Raw genomic sequence first — 13,560 nt, forward strand, 5'->3', positions numbered from 1 at the left:
AAAAAAAAAAATCCATTGTATTATTACTGTTATTACTAGTTTTTTTGTGGTGAGGGGACCAGACATCGAACTTGGGCCTTGAGCTTGCCAGGCAGGCTCTTGTGCTGCTGAGCTATATCCTCAGCTTTGTTATTCCTGTTTTATACAGAGACTTTGTCAGGGCCATGGTGGGACTGCTTATGTTGACTGATTGCCGTACAGTAACAAACATGAAAGTTAGATGGAAGCAGAACAGCTTTCAGAGCCTGAGCTGCGTGGGCAGGCCCCAGATGATGACACGTGGGCCCTGTGTGATCTTCCTAGAGGAAGAGCATTGGGTCAACCTCTGTTACTCACTCTCAGCCTGTGTTAGGACTGAGGCCATGGATTAGGAAGGAAACAGTTTTAAAAAATCACTTAAATAGTAATTGGAAAAATAATCATTGAAGGTAGTTAGACGCATTTCCTAACTACTATATTTAGATTATGTGTAGAATTAAACAATAGCAGTGGTTTCAAGTATTCTTAGTTTTCACAGGGGTCATTTTCTGAAGTACAGAATGGATAAATTTAAATTTTTACATCGAGTTCTAGATGAGTGGGAAGCTTGTAATTGAGGTACTGTCACTGGGTGATTGTTTTCAAGGGAAGAATGCTCGCCTCAGACACGATCCTGCTCGGGAGGTCTCTGACGGGTGGTACTGCCGACCTGATGGAGAGATGTGACCTTTCTTCCATTCCGTCTTCTCAGGGAGCACGAGCTTTGCGGAACTCCTTTTCAAATTTAAGCAGCTGAAGATGCCAGTGCGCGCTCTGCTGAGATTGGCTCCTTTGCTCCTGGGAAGTCCGCAGCCCATGGTCACGTGATGTCATCCAGGAGCCAGCCTGCCCCGAAATGTGACTGCATAAAAGCATGAGCGTGCGCCAAGGGTGAAGAAGCACCCTAGTTCTGTGCTCACAGCTAGGGGAAGTGAGCTGTCCATACCCCACTGAATTTTAAGTATTTCAGAGAATCTGTTGGTGTCAGCATTAACATTACCATACATAACAGTGAGTTAAAATTTGCTTTGTAAATAAAAGTTTTTTGGTTTGTTTTCAAAATTCTTGATTACTTCGTTTTGGACTTCACAAAATAGAATGGCAGAGACGGATAAAGGCTTCAAGCTGTGGTTGTTCAAGTGAAATATCCGGGCCACAAAGCCAGACTCCTGATACCACGAAAGATCTTTTAGCACCTGTGACTAAGTAGTCCCAGTTGTTCTAAAATTGCTACACAAGTCAGGTGTGGTGGCGCATGCATACAATCCCAGCACTCTGGAGTCTCTGGCAAGAGGATCACTGCACCCTTGAGGCCAGCCTGGGTATGTGGTGAGTTCAAAGTCTGCCTGCATTACAAGTGAGATTGTGTCTCTGAAAAAAAGCCAGACAGTCTTGACAGTGTGACCGCCTCAACAAGAGCGTTACACTGGAGTGCACGGTTCCCCCAGGAAGCAGGAGGTGCTGAGAACTGTGTGTGGCCTTGTGCCTGTCCACAGCCAGCAGGAGTGGCTTCATCAGGAACTGAGTCCCCTGGCACCTTGCTCTTGGCCCTCAGCCTGCAGAACTGTAAGCAGTAAAGCTGTGTGTGGAGCCTGTGACCTTTTGTCGTGGCAGCCTGAGCAGACGGATGCAAGGCCTGCTCTAAATAGTCAAAAATATGCATTTTCCACTGCACATGGTCTCAGAAGCTGCACGTCAAATTAATCTGTTCTATTCTGTCCCGGTGGCTCTGAACTAGATGATGATGATGCAAGATGCCCAATGTGAAGGCGTCTGCAGCTCCAAGTCAGACAGAGCGGAGAAAGCCGCCTGCTGTGGGGTATGCCACGGCCCGGGCTTCCTGAAGAGCCAGCGGACCTCCCATGGGTAGAAACTGCAAGATCTTCGTCTGCGGATAGGTTCACTTCACATTTCTTCCACATCCTGACTTGTGATGTGTAAGTCTAAAAATAAAAATGAATGGGAAGAGTTGTGTCTACATTGAGGTTTCAGCAGAGCCTCTGTGGAGGGGACTTCACCTGGGAGGCCTGCTCTGAGACGAAGTGCCCCCCTGCCTGCCCCAGCGACTTGCTCCCAGATGTGAAGCATAGCAAAGAACTGAATTTGAGAAGTGTACCTCCTTTTGTGCTTAAAATAGCTCTTCTAATTAAAAGAAAATGATAGATTATGAAAGTTCTGTTTGAATTCAGAGTTAACCTAATAGCTAGGTATCTCTTCACCCACTTGTTTTTGATTGTATGCTTTTCCCTGAATAAAGGATGACTTGAGAGACAAGTTTTGGACACACATTAACTCTTGTAAAGCAGAGAGAACCATTGCTAGAATGTTACCAACAAAGCAGTTGTTCAGCTGGGCCTGGTGGTGCACATCTGTAATCCCAGCACTGAGGAGGCAGGGGTGGGAGGATCGTGAGTTCTGTGCTGCGTAGCAAGGCCCTGTTTCAAAAACACAAACCAACCAGGCAAATACTTTAAAAGCAGAGTAGAATGAAAGATGGCACAGTCTGGAAAGAGATGAGCTGGCATGGAACGGAAGGGACATTTCAGTTCATCTACCCATGAGTAGTTCTGGGATCATCAGAGAAATCAGTCCCAGCTTTTTAAAGTCCCAAGTCTTCAGCGTGTTGTAGCTCTTACCATCTGGAATGTTCAGCGTCCTCATTGCCATGATGGGAAAAGCTGGCGAAATGCACTGAGTGATTTGTTCAGGAAATGGTTAAATGACCCTCAGCTAGGAGAGTGGGCACCTCTGCCACAGGGAAGAGGGAAGGGCTCTGAACAGCCTTTCCGGGACCCTGGGTGTATGTGTGTGTGTGTGGCCACAGGGCTCCTCTCTCCAGGGGCCTGCAGAGGGAGGAGCCGAGTGTGCCCCTCCAAGTGCATCGGCTCCTGGGCATGAGAGACTGAATTAGTCCCAGCTTTCCCCTTGTTGGCACTGTGATGTCAGCTGTGCTGAAACACCGTCCACACAGGAAGGCAAGGCTGGGGCTGGGGCCATGAGCCTGTAATCCTGGTAGTGTGGGACCCTGAGGCAGGAGGGTCAAAAATTCAAGCCCAGCCCTGACCACAGTGACATCTCTAGGGTTGGCTCCTAGATAGTGGCTATGGGCACTTTGGATTTGGGATCAGAAGTGACGCCTGACAAATGCTGAGGGAAGTGGCTGTCACCGAGCTTCAGTCACTTGTCCCATAGGATCAGTGCATGACCTCACTTGTTTTCTTTGTCATAAGTTCCACCTCAATAGCTCTGGACCTGCTGTGGATTCATGGGCAGTCAAGCCTGATCCAGAAATGAGATGGGAGCCTAGACCCCTGTTCCCGAGCTCAAGGCAGCCCCTGAGGGCTGTTTCCTGTCAGCCCTCCCTCCATCCCACTTCTGGCTCCTTTTTACCCACATTTCCTTCTTTTCTGTCTCCTCCACAAATCCAAGACTGTTTATCCCCCACTGCACAGGCAGCCGTTTATCTGGAGACCCACAGCCCATCTCCTTCCACACTCCAGGGTTCCTTCGAGATTGCCTTTGCCACCCGAGAGTCCACAGAGTGGGTGACCCTGTGCATGTGGACCTTCACCCACTTGGAGCCGTCAACTCGTGTCCCATCTTATTGCCACTCTGAGCCTTGTGTTATGTTTAATTCAATCCATTAATAATTCCAAGTCAGGAAATGGAGAAAATGCAAAACTAAGAGTTGGTCCATTCTTTATCTCTAATAAAAGTTAATAATATATTTTTACTGTCTTCTTGTGTTCAGCTATTGTTATTTTAAAATTTTAAATGTTTATATTTGAGATTGATTCATCTATAACTGTAAGAAGTGATACAGAGAGTTTTATATCCACTTCATCAAATTTTCCCTAATGTAATAACTTGCATAACTATGGTACAGTATCACCACCGGAAACTGAGATTGGCACAGTCCACTGGCCTTACTTAGATGCCACCAGATTTATATACTTATTAAATATATATTTCTGTGCAATTTGATCACCATCAAGATGTCATGGCTCCATTACAAGGATCCCTCATGCTTTTATAGTATTTCCTGCTCCCTAATCCTTGGCAACCACTAATCTATTCCAAAACTCTGATTTTGTTATTTCAAGAACAGTGTATAATGAGAACCAGACAGTATATCTGAGATCAACATTTCCACTTGGCCTAATTCTGAGATCGATCCACATTGTTCTGTGAATCAAGTTAACTCCTTTTTATTGTTAGTAGCACTCTAAGGTGGGGTGGTAATTGCATGCATTAGCTTTCCATTACTGTAACAAAATACCTGAGATAATTGATTTAAAAACTAGGAAAGGAGGCTGAGGGTGCAGCTCAGAGGTAGAGCTCTTGCCTACCATGTGCAAATTCCCCAGACCACAAACAGAGGAAAGGTTTATTTTTAGCTCACAGTCTTGGAAGTCTCAGTCCATGGTTAAGGCACTGCACTGTGGCAGGGGCCGTGGTAGAGTGAACAGTATGCTTCACAGAGGCCAGGATGCAACATAAGTAGAGGACAAGACCAGGGTCCTCCTCAAGGCCAAGCCCCACTAACCTAAGACCTTGCATGAGGTCCCACCTTCTAAGGCTCCGCCGCTTCCCAATAGTGTCATGCACTGGTTACCAATCCTTCAACACATGGGCCTTTCGGGAAGTTTTGAAAGAACCTGGCATGCTCTGTTCTGGAGCGGCCTGGCATTTTACATTCCCACCTGCAATACTTGGGTGCCCCAGTTTCTCTGCATTGCCAGTGTTTGATGTTATCATCATCTGCTTTAACCACATCTCATTGTGGTTTTAACCAGTACAGTATTTTTCTAATCGTTAATACTATTCAGTAGTTTTCATGCATCTTTCTTTTTCTTTTTTGGCTGTCTGAATCCTTTTTGGGGGGCTGGGGAGATAGCTCAGTAGGATAAGTGCTTGCCTGGCAAGTGCAAGAGCCTGAGTTCAATCCCCGGTTCCACCAAAAAAAAAAAAAAAAAAAAAGGTCTGAATCCTTTTTGGTAAAATATCTTTTCTGTTTGAATCGTTTCCTTTACTGTTGAGCTTTGAGAATTTTTTATGCATTCTAGATACAAGTTCTTCGTCAGGTATGTCGCGTGTTGTTTTCTTCTGTGGTTTGTCTTTTCATCTTCTGAGATGGACTCTCACAAAGCTAAGTTTTACATTTTGCATGAGGTACAGTGGTATCATTGTTTTACTTTTTGGGGACAGGGGTCAGACTTTTGGTATCAAGTCTAAGAACTCTTAGCCCTAGACTCCACCCATTTCTCTTACATCTATTTTCTCAAAGTTTTATAATTTTAAATTTACATTTTAAGTCATTGACCCCTGTTAATTTTGTGAGGTTAATGTGAGACATGGGTTGTGAGTTAGGTCAAATTTTAGTTTTCTGGCAGTTAATGTTACTATTGCTGCAGCATAATTTGTTGCAAATGTTATTGTCTCTTGATTGACTTGCTTTTGCAAGTTTGTCAAGTGCTGCTTTTCTCTTTCTGGGTTATATGTTACATTATGCTGTGTGTGTCTGTCCCTCACCAATGCCGAAGTGTCTTGGTGTAATCAGATGAACACTGGGTAGAGCTGTTCCTTTCACTTTCTCCTTTTGCAAAATTATTTAAATCTAAGTCCTGTGCCTTCCTGTACAAATGTAAACATAAACCTATTTATGTTTATGAAAACCTTTGTTTGGAATTTGACAGGAATTGGGCTCTTTACATGAATTTGGAGAGAATTGCTGTCTTTACTATGAAATCTCTGAATATGGTGCGTCTCCATTTAGATCTTTTTCCCCTTCAGCATCCTGCAGTTTTCAACATCAAAATCTGTATTTTGACTTAAGTTTTTCATTTTGTTTGGAATGTTTAATGGTTTATAGCTGAGATGCCCCCCGAAGTCTCATGTGTTAGGAGGTGGGGCCAGATCAGTTCCCTGCATGCAGGAGCTGGAAGTGTGTCTTGTGCTGAGCTCCTCCCTCCCTCTCCTTCCTGGCTGCCGTGTGGTGGGCCGCTGACCTCTGCCACGGGTGGAGCTGGCCAGCATTAGATGGAACCTTTGAGAACTGTGAGCCCAGGTGAGTCTTTCTTCTTAAGTCGTGGGTGTCAGGGTGAGCAGAGAGGCTGGAACGCCCAGGGCACCTGTCTAAACTGGCACAGTGGAAGAGCAGCCACCAGCCAGGAGACTGCAGATGGATAAGGAGCATCCTGCACTGGGGGGTGAGAGGTTAGAGTCTAGAAGTTCCAAGTGTAAGCCTCCGCCATCTCTCTCCCTTCCTTGGAATTTTGCTGGGAAATCAGGCAAAGAGAAGGGCTGTTAAGCGGCAAGAACACAGTAGCCTCACACATTCCTGTGGTGCTTGGGTTCCAGAGCCCTGCAGGAGGTGGACCAAACAGTGTCCCTAAAGCATCTGAAAGCATAGATTGGAGTTGTTTGATGACAGTGATGCAAGAAGCTGGGCTGGCTGCTAAGTTTCTCACACACCAAGTGGGGTGATAGGGACTCGAGGTACAGACTGCTGGACTGGATCAAAAAGCAAGGTACAAGCATAAGTTATTTATAAAAGACAAATACAAGAAGGACTTGGGAGAGGTAAACCATGGGTAATGGGGTACGGGAGGATCCCTGGCACAGGAAGGCGTGGCTCTTAGCACTGGGAATCAGAGCTGTCTGGCACTGGGGAGGCTCACTGGGAGCCTTGTGGCATTGGAGGTATCATTGTAGGCTAGAGTGGGGAGAGAGACATCTGGGCTTGTGGAATCTTTGGGAACCTTCTGGAAATGGTTTTTTTTCTCTCCAGAGGAGGCTGGGAAACACCTCACACAGGCGGCCTAAAGACCTAGACTACTTAGCCTTTTCTCTTTCTGTGACCCTGGAAATGTCCTGGCTGGATGCAAGCAGATCTCCTTTTCTTGGCCCCTTAGATCTGCGAGAAGACAAATAATGAGTGTGCTCCTGATTTTGGCAGAAGGGCTTTGAAGAGTAGAGAATGACAGGGTGTTGCTCAGCATGTAGTTGTTTTTGGATGTAGGCAGTGATGGACAAATACGGTGACAGTTTAGATTTTAAAATTTATTACAGTGAAAGACACAGTGCCATTAATCCCTGCCAAATCCTCCCCCTTGATGTGAGCACATCGATCCCATCATTCCTGAGCAGCTCCGCAAGTCCTTTTCTGTGAGTGTCTAGTTGTACTGCGGAGCTGCCTCACTGTTCTGAGTGGATTCAAGATACTTGGCTTTCACGGTCATTTCCACTTCAGGGGAGAGCCAGGAGTCACACGGTACCCTGTGTGTTGAACGCGCTGGATGAGGACAAGCTGTAATGTTCACACCGGCATGCCTTTGTGGGGTGGCGCCCAGCGGCTGCCACCACTGGAATTGTGATCACCCATGATGAAGATTGTCATGAAAGAGAACTTAGAATTTCTTCAGAAAGTGACAGGAGTGCTGGAGGGGTTCAGAGTGAGGGGAAGGTTTTGAGCAAGAGCCTTGGCAATGTGTATTTGATTGTAATGGAACATTTAAAAAATGGAAATATTCACTGTGTACTTTGATCATCCGTTGGAATTGTAAGACTATTTTGACATTGGGTACAGATTCTTAAGTTCTGGGTTCTTGTGTCAACACAACTGAACCCTGTTTCCTTGTCCCCAACTGTCCCTCTTGGCATGGTCTGGTCGACTGGCAGATAATAATCCATGTATTACCTGCAGGATGTTGCTGGCTGAGCTGTCAGGGTGGCGCTGTGGTGGCTGTGGGACTCAGGCTGGCCTAAAGTGTCCCCTGTGGTTATAGGTCCTCACAGATGCTTGTAAGCATTGCCAGAACCATCTGGGATACCATAAATGAGGGCTCAGGACATACACTTCGGGTGTTTGTACCTAAAAATTATGAAAGTGTCACCTTAGCTGTTGCATGTAGTTTTGAGGGACAGTCTCTAGAATGTGTGTGAAATGTTTTGAAAGGGCCAGTGGGTAAGCATGAGGAGTCCGTAAGGTATTCATTGGAAATAATATGTGGAATTTATGAGGCACCTATTAAGAATCTTAAATGTATTTAGGATATGAGTCTATGATGTGAGTTCTCTTTCAGGGCAGTTGCAAGCATTTCCAGTTGCGGTCAGCTGAAGAGGTGTGGTCTGTGGGGCTTACGGGTGACAATGACCAGGTGGAAAGGGCTGTGTTCGTGTGGATCCCAGTCCCGAACACACTTTCTGGGTCTGCTGTTGGTGTTCCCCTCAGGAGTACAGGGCCTGGGGCATGGGGAGGGAGTGTGAATCACAGGGTCCAAACACAGGGCTGAAGAGGCAGCCCCTGAGGCAGCAGGGCCGTGCTCAGGACGTCAGTACAAAGGAGCTGGCTTCTCCTTGATGACTATGGAAAGCTGGCATGCAAGAGAGACAGAAGTGGTGTTTAAGTGGGCCTCTAAGTCTAGGAAATCCGTGCTCAAGGAATTGACAGCATTTCCATTTTCCTGTTCTGTTATTCATCACAGTGTTTGGTTAAATACTAGATTTATGTGTAGGAATTGAATTCAGTTCCTACCTGTCAAGCTCTTAGGAACATAGAAAAATGAAGACATCCGAATGAGCAGGCAGTCAGACACAGATTGCCACAGTTATGTGGATTTACTGTGTGTCCCCTGAAGGGGCCGAGCGTCAATGGAGAGGAGCAGGCCCAGGCTAGGTGGGCCGTGTTCGGAAGGAGTATGGCTGAGGAGTCAGGAGTTTGGTGCCAGGGCACAGATTGCTGCGGACAAGGGGAGGGACGAGATGAATTCTAGAGCACAGGGTCCTCAGTGGTGGGCACCTTTTTCTTTTGTTCACTCAGTTATGCTCCTAACTGCTTGGAATAGGACCAGGAACATAGTGAGTGCCCAACAAATAGCTTGTGAATAAATACTCAGTGTAAAGGAATGATACCATCAAAAACAACAACTGAATTTATTCAGCAGTTGGAAAACTTGAGCAGGATTCCTCTTGAAACCTGGGAGTAGCACAGGTGAGTTTTCCTGTGTTTTTGTTTTTTAAATTTTTCTGTGTTTTTGTTTTTATTGATAGGAAACACGAAGCCAGGACTGCATGAACCCTAAAGGCTCTGTCTGGTGAGAACTTTGTAGACCATAGGTGGGTTTAGGGTGTGTTGAGCCATTGTCAGCTGGGGTGGGGCGGTCGGGGAAGTGGCCCCTGAAGCCATCCTGTGAGTCCCCTGGACACCTCTTAGTGTCCATCATGCCTGGCCATGTCACCTGAAGCTCTGCTGGCTTCTCCACATCCCTGGCTGGCTATTGCGGAACAGATACGGTGTGTGTCCCCCAGAGTGCCCTGTGTGGGGCTTGCTGTGCCCAGAGCGGTGATGTTGGGAAGTGGTACAGCCTTTAATAGGTGGCACCTAGGCGACAGTGAGGTCCCGGGATGGTGCCTTTGGAGGGGATTAATGCCATTCTCTTTTTTAAAAAATACTATCAAGTTTTTTATTCACTGTCAGACATTTTGTCTTACATTTTCAGTTTTCTAGTTTCCAACTTAAACCTGTATGTAATACTGCTAAATCTGCTGAAGACATGAACTGTCTGCTTTCCGAAATCTAAGGGTTATAGTTTTTTTGGCTAGCTCAGGCTGCCTTAAGACAGGTCTGTTGCAGCTTTTGGAGCTGGAGATTGAACCGTGCTCCCCTGTGCCTGCCTGAGTTTGCCCAAGCAGGTGCTTTCAACAACTGAGCTAACCTGAAGACCCCTAAGGGTTTTAGTTTTAGTATAAATATATATCACATATTTGTGTAAAATTTTGACAAAACCAAATAAGCATGCCTTGTTTAAGACCGTGCTCCTTCCACTGTTTATAAAAGCTGATTTAATGATCAAAAATTCTTGGTGGCCACACTTCAGGTACAGCAGTCCTCCTGAACTTCCACTCACTTTTTATATAACAAATAGAAAACCAAAGAAATTACACTAACCTTAGCTCTGCCTTTGACCCTATAAAATAATGTGAATTTGTTTCAAAATGAGATATACTGCGACTCAGTACATTCAGATGAGCTGAGCTCCCTGGAGACACTCGCCGCCTGCGGCTGCAGCCTGCTCTCCGCTGCAGCACCTGCACAAATGCCTTCACACTCTGGCGGGGCTGCGCTCCAAGCCAGGCACACACTTCTGCTGGCCTCAAAATTAAGTTTTGGAAACTCGCAACCGGCACCAAGTAATGGTAACTAAAAACAGACTTGGCAATGCTGTTTTTTAGAAAACAATGTCTAATCAAAAAGTTACTAGTATGTGTTTCTCAAATTAACTTCCAATGCAGTTCTAAAGAGCAAACCCAGGAGGTTTGGGGCAATGGTAGATCGTTGGCATCAACAACTTCTGACATTGCCAGTCCTATGGATAACCCACTACTGTTATGGACTACTGGACTACATTGGATTATTTTGCTGAATTCATGCACCTGCAATATTTAAATGGCAATGGAATACCCATCTCTGACAAATCTAGACAAAAAATGGAGATACAAATGAAGGACCATTTTGTATCTGTATATACAAAATAGGATGGTTACAGCCACTTTCTCTTGATTCAATGAGAGGAAAGATTTGTACTAATAGTGTTTAGACAGGATATCATGTCTGCATCTTGTACTATGAATAACCACTGTGAAGACGGCAGCGTGCAGTGTATTAATTGTTGAAACTGTCCTACAAATTGTTTTTTTTTTTTTTTTTTTTTTTTTAATGTGTGTGTGGCCAGCTCAGCCCACCAGGGGGCGGGGCTGGCTGGCATGTGGTGCTGGGGGATTGAACCGTGGTCCCTGTGCTTTGCCAAGCTTGTTTCAAGTAGGTGCTTTAGACCACTGAGCCATCTCACCAGCCCTACAAATTGGTTTTGAAACTGTCTCATTGCTATTCGTTTCTCAATAAAATAAAATTAAAAAAAAGCTCGTTGGCTGGTAAACAGCCTCCAGCACGGTCACTACACAGGTTGACATTCACTCAGCTGCCTAAATTCTGGCATATTTGTTGACATTCTGAGAGTTAAAACTATTCTTTTAAAAAGAATTAAAGCACCTGCTTGGGCAGAGCACAGCGGCCAGGGTTCGATCCCCAGCCTGTGTTCTGGCCCTGACCCCCGGGACCTCGAGACATTGATTGAGACTGGGCACAGCGTGCCTGTAATCCCAGCTCCTGGGAGGCTGAAAACAGGAGAATCACTACGAGTCAGATCTCAGCAATAAATAAATAGAAAGGAATACCATTCTTTTTGAAAAAAGAATTTTATTCCTTTAAAGCATCACTGGCAAAGTATTATGTTAGAAAGTAGTTCTCCTAATCAATACACTACTTCAAAAATCCTAAAAATAACTTATTTGCTTCCAACGTTTTTAGTCATTAAATGAAGATAAAATAATTTGGAATTTTTAGGATACTAAAAAACAAGACAGCCCTAAATGTAATAAAAACACATCAAGAACCAAACTACATTTTCTGAGCTGTACTTTTTTTTTTTGCTACTTGAAATCTAAGTGATAGTATGCCCCTGTAGTATGGAGTTTCCTCTAAATCTTTATTATACTGCAGGTACAGAAATATATGGACACATTTCTGGAGAATTGACATTTTACAAAATGCAGCAAGCATTTTCATTTATACATGAGAAAAGGAAGTGCTTAAAACGATATGAATTTCAAGTTATTGCATGTTATTTGTGAGAGAACTTCTTTAGGCAACACATGTTTAAATTTAACCAACAGTAGCATGTTACTGTATTTAAAATCATGACAAAATCTTTTCCCTGGTCATGTTGCCATGACAAATTACTATGATGTTGTATATTTAAGGGCAAGATGTCACGTAAGTCCCATGGTATTGTGGTTTTCTTCTGGAGATGAAAGCTGTTTTTCTTGGGATAAATGGAGCAGCAAAACATAAACCAGTTGATCAAAAAAGCACATCTGCCACCACTCCAATAACGTTCAGGATACACCAACTGACAGCAGTTTCACCTTTCCCAGTTCTCTTAAGAATTATGCGGCCGGGGAGATGGCTCAGTGGAATAAGTGCTTCCCTGGCAAGCGCAAGTGCCTGAGTTCAATCCCTGGTTCTGAAAAAAAAAGGATTACAACTCCACACCCAGGCAGATCTGTATGTGCTTGCTCTCTGGTAGGCCAGCTTGCTGACCACGGCCTGGTTGAGAGAGTTTAGTTGGTTGATCCGTTTATTTAGTGTGGTGTAACAGGCGCCACCTCTCTTCTGATGATCCAGTTCAAGGAGCTGGTTGACTTGATCAATTCGGCCATGGATGGTGTTATCCAATATGCACTGTACCGGAAGTTTACCACATCAGCTACATCTATGTTTAAGTCCTTAGAAGTAGAAAGAATAAGTATTCTTGTGTAAGGCTTAATTAACTTTATAAGCACTTGTGTTCTGATGTTTTGCAAAAGCTCTTTGATGTGTTCTCTTATGAATGGATCATCTGTAATGTTGCTATGATTTCTTTTCAGAATATTTTCAAATTAGGTGATGTCATTATTTTGATAGGCACTTGCTAAATTTGTCATTGCTAGAATTTCTGGAACATTTTTGTATGGTGTAGCCTCCTGCGAGTTAAATGGATTTATCCCTGATTTCATTAGCATGTCTACGAAGACCAAGTGTGGAACTCAGGTTTGTTATCCCAAGAGCTGGCTGTTGTAACAGGCCAATCTGGCTTCCTCTGGCTTCCTGCAATTTGTGTGATCTCTTCCGCACATACTCCCATCTGCCATGGGTCCTCACCAAAGGCCTGAGCATCGGGGCAGGTGAATCTTGGACTTCGAACCTCCAAAACTATAAACTAAAAAACCCCCTTTCTTTATAAGATACTCAGCCTCTGCATTTCACTGTAGCAACAGAAAATGAGCTGAGAAACCACTACTTTTTTGTGTCTCTCTCCACCTCCTGACCTGGACACTGAACGTGCTTGCGTGGTCAGCTTTACTTCCTTGCCCTCTTCTCTCTCGTCTCATCCTTCCCCACGTCTGCCCTTATGCCCACCTGCGGTGGATGCCTGGTTTCACATCCCTGGCTGCTCTTGGGTGGCCTCACTGCTCTAACGCTGTGCTCGTATCTGTCAACTAGAACCTGCCCCTTTTGGATCTTCTCTGCTCGGAGCTTATCTCTACCATCTTCCCGGGGTCATCCTGACACCATCCCACCCTGTCCCCTCAGCCCAACACTGCAGCGGGTTCCCTTGCCCTTGCCAAGCCTCATTTTCTTTCTCTTGGGTGCCAAACTAAAATTCACACCAGCGTCCCTTATTCTCTTGTGGCTACTCCAAACCATTCTCTATCCCAAAGCTGGAATGGTTTTTGAAAGCTCAAGAGGGCCGGCCTAATAGCTCAGTGAATTAAAGCTCCTATAAGCAGGCGCAGGGGCCAGGGTTTTTGAGTCAGCAGTTGAGCCTGGGCATGGTGGTGCATGCCTGTAATCCTATCTCTTGGGAGGCTGTAAACAGGCAGATGACTACGAGTCCAGTTTAGTAGTAAGACCCTGAACATCTTGTAGACCTTTCCCTAAAA

General features: G+C 45.0%; 1 protein-coding gene and 1 pseudogene across 1 annotated transcript in view; one reads left to right on the forward strand and one right to left on the reverse strand.

Annotated features, from left to right (window-relative positions):
- Nucleotides 1-2,290, forward strand: part of Anapc1 (anaphase promoting complex subunit 1) — a 104,221-nt gene extending 101,931 nt beyond the window's left edge. Inside the window, exon 48 of the mRNA XM_023717365.1 lies at nucleotides 731-2,290. Coding sequence (XP_023573133.1) covers nucleotides 731-846 — 116 coding nt within the window. The 3' untranslated portion in view covers nucleotides 847-2,290. The remainder of the gene's footprint in view (nucleotides 1-730) is intronic.
- Nucleotides 2,291-8,247: 5,957 nt separating this feature from the next.
- The window catches only part of LOC105742437, a 7,491-nt pseudogene continuing 2,178 nt past the window's right edge, over nucleotides 8,248-13,560 (reverse strand).

The sequence above is a fragment of the Octodon degus genome, unplaced genomic scaffold (genome assembly GCF_000260255.1).
Source record: "Octodon degus isolate 3935 unplaced genomic scaffold, OctDeg1.0 scaffold00052, whole genome shotgun sequence".
Classification (NCBI taxonomy): Eukaryota; Metazoa; Chordata; class Mammalia; order Rodentia; family Octodontidae; genus Octodon; species Octodon degus.